The sequence below is a fragment of the Astatotilapia calliptera genome, chromosome 11 (genome assembly GCF_900246225.1).
Source record: "Astatotilapia calliptera chromosome 11, fAstCal1.2, whole genome shotgun sequence".
In the NCBI taxonomy this organism is placed as follows: Eukaryota; Metazoa; Chordata; class Actinopteri; order Cichliformes; family Cichlidae; genus Astatotilapia; species Astatotilapia calliptera.
Window position 1 is genome coordinate 35,161,737 of NC_039312.1, and position 5,382 is coordinate 35,167,118.

Sequence of the window (5,382 nt, forward strand, 5' to 3'; positions counted from 1 at the left end):
GCGCGCGCATGTGTGTGTGTGTGTGTGTGTGTGCGTGTGTGTGTGTGTGCGCGTGTGCGTGTGCGCGCATGTGTGTGTGTGTGTGTGTGTGTGTGTGTGCGTGCGTGTGCGCGCATGTGTGTGTGTGTGTGTGTGTGCAGCAGTGAATGCACCGCTGTGTGGACAGGTACTCTGGTCTTAATGTGGAGTTTTATCAGACTGTGAAACACTTTGTGTTTTAAAACAGAAAATATTTGATCTGAATTTATTTTGAAAATCACCGTCACACAGCTGTCTCGTCGCTTTCACAGATTTTTCTGTGAACAGATGAGCAGCAGAAGTTTTCAGCATTTTACATTCAGATGTTTCACAAACTGTTGGATTGTCTGTCTGGGATTTCATAGCCAGTCATGTGACTGCTGTCCCGCCAATCAGCTTCACTGTATGTGAGACTCTTATTGTTTAGCATTAAACTTCATGTTGTCTCAGCCTTTATGATGTGTGTTACTGCATCAAATTCAAAATAAGAGCATAAAAATGAAGCAACTGAAAGTTCTGACAGGACAATAAAATATCAATAGACTTTATTGAATAGAGTTTACAATGAAGATGGATGCAGAGCCATGACTGTAGTTTACAGAATCAAACAGCAGCAGAGACATTTCTGAGACAGAAAAATGTATATTTAATATGATAATAGAGAGCATAAATGCCCGATTCACTGACATATACGGCATATCTACTGTTATATTGCTGGGTGCTCATTTGAACTATAAAGTATGAAGTCAAAAAGCTCAGACATCAGGCTGCTCTGAACACTCAGTTTCACCTTTTTCTCCTCTTGAACTTTCATATGTAGAGACAGGATATCATGAACATTTATATCTGAGACACAGAAGGTCCGCCCACCCGCTCACCTGCAAACTTTAGCTTCACCAATCAGAAGAGACAAAGAGGCATAAAACAGCTCATCAGACACTCTGATCTGAGCTTAGGATAAAGAAGGATGATTTCCAACTGTCAGTCATGCAAAGCTACGCTGTTACAGTCCAGCAGTCAGAGTACAGAGATGGAAATAAGTTGAATTACACAGCAGATCATCTGAGGAACATCAGCCAATAACGTTCAGACTAAACCGCCACAGTCTTCCTTCTCACTGTAAGCGGCTGTCTCCTCCTCTCTGTGGAAAACCTTCCCATCAGGCTGTGTCCTCCACCTCAGCTTCACCTCCTCAGTGACTCCTTGCTCCACCAGCTTCTCCCTCACCTGAAACACAGTTTTCACACATTAACAGAAGCTCCTCATTAATCAGCCGTTGTTTCTGTAGTGAGCAGAAAACGTTGTTGGTGCTGTTTCTGGGGGAAATGAACTAAATGAACTGGCTGGGGATGAAACTGAAGTCTGGAATTAGGCCTCATTGCCTGTCATTGGTTCACGTCGTCTCCTCACAGTAATCTGAAATTAAGTGACTTCTTCAAGTTACCAGTTAAAAAGGTTAAATAATACAAATGGATGGGATTGCATTAAACGAGCCCCGTATCTCTGCAGCTGTGTGCTGTCACGTGTCCCTGAACCTGCACAGACTCACTGCTCTCTATCATTTCACAGTAGTTATAGCGGTCTGTTCCTTGTATCGGGGCCCGTGTGACCTCTGACCTGCTGCAGGATGGATTCTTGCACTGTGGGGTCGTTCAGGTCTGCAGATCCCGCCCTCAGCTGAACCTTCACTGATCTCGAGGCTGAAGGTTTGACATCTGCAGAGAAAGAAAAGCCCGATGAGCCCCAGGGAGGACCAGGACCTGGTGCAGAAACACAGAGGACAGACTCACCTCTGGAGCAGAGGAAGGGGCGTTGGTCACTACAGTTATGACTGTTGAAGGAGCCTGTTGATCCGACTATTGTGGCACAGTTTACGCTGTCATCAGGCTGCCCGGGCCCCCACGGCAGGTTGGAGGCTGTGCTCGAGTTTGACCACGTCCAGTATTTTCTGTACAGTCCAATCCAGGCATAAAGATAATAAGATGGCAACATAGAAGCGACCTGGCTGTTGTCCTGCGTGTTGGTGATGGTGCTCAGGTCTGTGTACCTATGTCTGCAGTAAGACTGAGCATCAGACCAGGTCATTGGGTTCTTCACCAGGATGTGTTTGTTAGTCGCAGCTGAAACAAAAGATCAGACGGATTCAAACCTGCAGCTAAAATGTTCAGTTTGTCAAACCCTGGTACCAAAGTCTGAAACACTCACCGTCATAGCAGACAAAGTAATAAGTAGCTGAGCACCGTCTTGTGGACCATGATCCAGATCTAGATATTGTAACACACTCATTGGTCCCTGGCTGTCCCGGTGACCACATGTTAAACCAGGATGACTGAACTGGACCAGTTTGAGACCATTTCCAGCCGCTCTTGGAGAGTCCAATCCACGCCTCGGTGCTCCCCGCCCTTTTCTGGGCTTCCTGGATGAGAGCTGAGCTGTTAACGATGGCGAGGTCAATGTACTCATCTCTGCAGTATTGCTGAGCATCGTTCCAGGACTTCTGCAGGTCAACCAGGTGGAGCTGTCTGACTAACTGATCAGACTGAAGATGGCAGACCATCACGTAACCTGAGAGGACACGAGTCAGTCAGCGTGGTCACAGACTCACCTCAGCTCGACTATTTTAGTCATCAGGAGAATAAATTCTTTACATGCTACCACAACGCAAACTTTTTGTTGACATCTTTAAAGACGTGAATATATGTTAATATATGTGTCCTTCAAAGGATGTGTAACTCGTGTACTGGTTAAAAGCTGTTTTACGGTGCCTGTGGACACCTACACACTGGTTTCCTGCTCCAGGGCGAAACTCTCACATCAGCTTAAAAAGCTGCTTTAACAGTGCTAAGTTTGTTTTTCACTCTGGCCTTATTGCACATGTATTTGGACGATTTTTCCTCTTCAGTGTGCACAATGAAGGAAAACGACGTGTTAGTGGTCGAGGCTCAAAGCTGAACAACACGTGCACTAGGGCTGGGCCATATTATAGCGTTCACGGTAATACCGGTACAATGTTAGGCAACAATAAGAAAATGAAATATCGTGATAAATATTTTTGGTCATATCGCCCTGCTCTAACGTGCACACGGACGTGGTAAAAGCAGTCAGGATCTTTTTCAGCGAGCTGACGGGTTTGCAGCGTTTCAGGCTTTCAGTCAGATTTCTACACAGAAAATAAAATCAAGACGTGTTTTTCTCAGCAGTGCACACAAACAGCCACGTTCATGCACTGACTCTTCCCTCCTTTCTTTCTTTACTCTTTTACTTCACTTTATACAAACTGTTACAAACTACCGACCATTAAACTGTCAATCAAACTTCTAACTGGACCCAAAGAAACCTTTAGAAGTTTAGTTGACATGACAAAGGTCTTTGGAGATTGTACGAGTGTTCCTGTGACTGCTTGAAGCTCGTTTACAGACACCTTTAAAATAATCCCTATGGAGCAGTTCACTTTGTGCTTTCTTTGATTTTCTGACATCAAAAGTTTTATTCAAACTGTAAATGAGGCGACTGAGATGAGTTCACAGACCTGAGAGCAGCAGCAGGATCAGTCCACACCTCTTCATGACTGAGAGCTGAAAAACTGTGAAGACGTCCTCATGAATCTCATCTGCAGCTGCTCGTTCATTATTAATCATAACACTTAAAGCAGCATCAACAAAGAGGCAGCTGTCTCTGTCATTCACTCCATTTCTATCTAATCTAATCATTCAAACAAAACTATCAAACATATTCAACATTTGAAACGTTCAACTTTAAAAATGTTGTCTTCCTTCAATTATCATCATTTTGTTTATTAGAATACCAGACAATGAATGTGTGAGATTATCAAATAAACCAAACATATGCAGAACATACCCGACACGATGAGACGTCTGTGCAGCTGTGACACAGTCAGAACTCTTCATCTGATATAAATGTCATCCTCGCTCCTCCTCCCACGTCCATCAGAGACTTTGTAAAAGTGGTTTTAGAAAGCAGCCCAGTGTTCATTAAAGTGCATTTGTTTAAAGATGCTCAGAGTCGTTTAACTGAAGATGACTTATTCAAAGTTATTACAGATGCAAACAGACTGACGTCTGCCCGACCACTTCAATGTTCCTTGAATAATCTAAAGAACTTGGAAAGAAAAGCATCTGATCTTCTTTAATTTTCTTGAAGATGTTTCATGCGAGAAGCTTCTTCAGTTTTAAGGTCGATTGGTGGTGAGTGCCAGATTTCCAAGCTCTATGGGAGTGTCCCCCAAGGAGGTCATGGATCTGCTATTGATCCTCTACCTAATCACACGGGCCAAGGTGTGAAAACGGGTGTGGGTCACAATCAGCCAAGATTTCGGGTGAGCTCACTGTGAAACTTAGCCCCACCCTATCATGTGATTTCCTGAGTTGAAATGGTTCATGATGTGAGCGGGCATTAAGGTGTCTAGGAAGGATCACCAAACTGGCTTATTGATGGCAGACAGTTGGTGTCGAAAGCCTCTGTTCAAAGAGGGTTGTTCATTGTGGACATAGATGGCTTCTTCACTTGTCTTTCAAACCATCTGTCTTCTCAGTCCAAATTTTGAACATTAGTGTCCTTGAAAGAGTGACCTTTGTCCTTTAGATGCAGATGGAGAGCCAAGTCCTGTCCCGCCAAGGTGGCTCCTCTATGTTGTGCCATGCCTTTATGAAATGGCTTTTTGGTGTCTCCAATATAGAGTTCTGAGGATTTTTGAGATCCCTTCCCAGACACCTTAAAGCCCACTTCTTAGAATACAATGACCTGGATGACTGAGAAACCTCAATTTTCCAGCTGACGTGGCAGGTCCGACTTAAAAACTCCCACTGGTTCAGAGTTAGCTGAGGCCTCCAGCTCAGCCTCTGGTTAGGCTCCGGGCAGTTTCTATGAAGGAGCCGGTTGAGCCTCACAAAACACATTTTCAACACAGTTGTTCAATAAAACATTATTTATATGCCCACAATCGGTGTGGCAGCAATTTTTCACACCAGCCTATTAATCAACCAAAGACCCAGACAGACTTTTAATTCATTTGAAAGCCTGATGCTTCGCCTCGTCCACCCCAGCTGTGAAACTCAGAAACCAGTCTTACTTGTTATCATCTATCGTCCACCTGGGCCTTACACAGAGTTTCTGTCTGATTTCTCAGACTTTATATCTAATTTAGTTCTGAGCTCAGATAAAATAATTATTGTGGGTGATTTTAACATCCATGTAGATGCTAAAAATGACAGCCTCAACATGGCATTTAATCTGTTATTAGACTCAATTGGTTTCTCTCAAACTCTAAAAGAACCCACCCACCACTTTAATCACACTCTAGATCTTGTTTTAACATATGGCATCGAACCTGAACATTTAACAGTG

At 43.8% G+C, this 5,382-nt stretch overlaps 1 protein-coding gene across 1 annotated transcript; it reads right to left on the minus strand.

Annotated features, from left to right (window-relative positions):
- Positions 1–703: 703 nt before the first annotated feature.
- LOC113032855 (C-type mannose receptor 2-like) lies at positions 704–3,667 on the minus strand. The gene is made up of 5 exons (XM_026186005.1): positions 3,548–3,667; positions 2,224–2,583; positions 1,809–2,138; positions 1,636–1,733; positions 704–1,245 (listed from the first exon to the last, which is right to left on the minus strand). Exons 1-5 carry the CDS (start codon positions 3,654–3,656, stop codon positions 1,105–1,107), a joined length of 1,038 nt encoding a protein of 345 aa, XP_026041790.1. The 5' UTR covers positions 3,657–3,667; the 3' UTR covers positions 704–1,104.
- Between the last annotated feature and the right edge of the window lie 1,715 nt (positions 3,668–5,382).

Coding starts and splice junctions, on each gene's coding strand:
- LOC113032855 (XM_026186005.1), bottom strand. CDS start 3,656: ATGATTAATAATGAACGAGCAGCTGCAGATGAGATTCATGAGGACGTC. Junction 2,139..2,223: donor TTACTTTGTCTGCTATGACG/GTGAGTGTTTCA, acceptor CTTTTGTTTCAG/CTGCGACTAACAAACACATC. Junction 1,734..1,808: donor CCCCTTCCTCTGCTCCAGAG/GTGAGTCTGTCC, acceptor CTTTCTCTGCAG/ATGTCAAACCTTCAGCCTCG.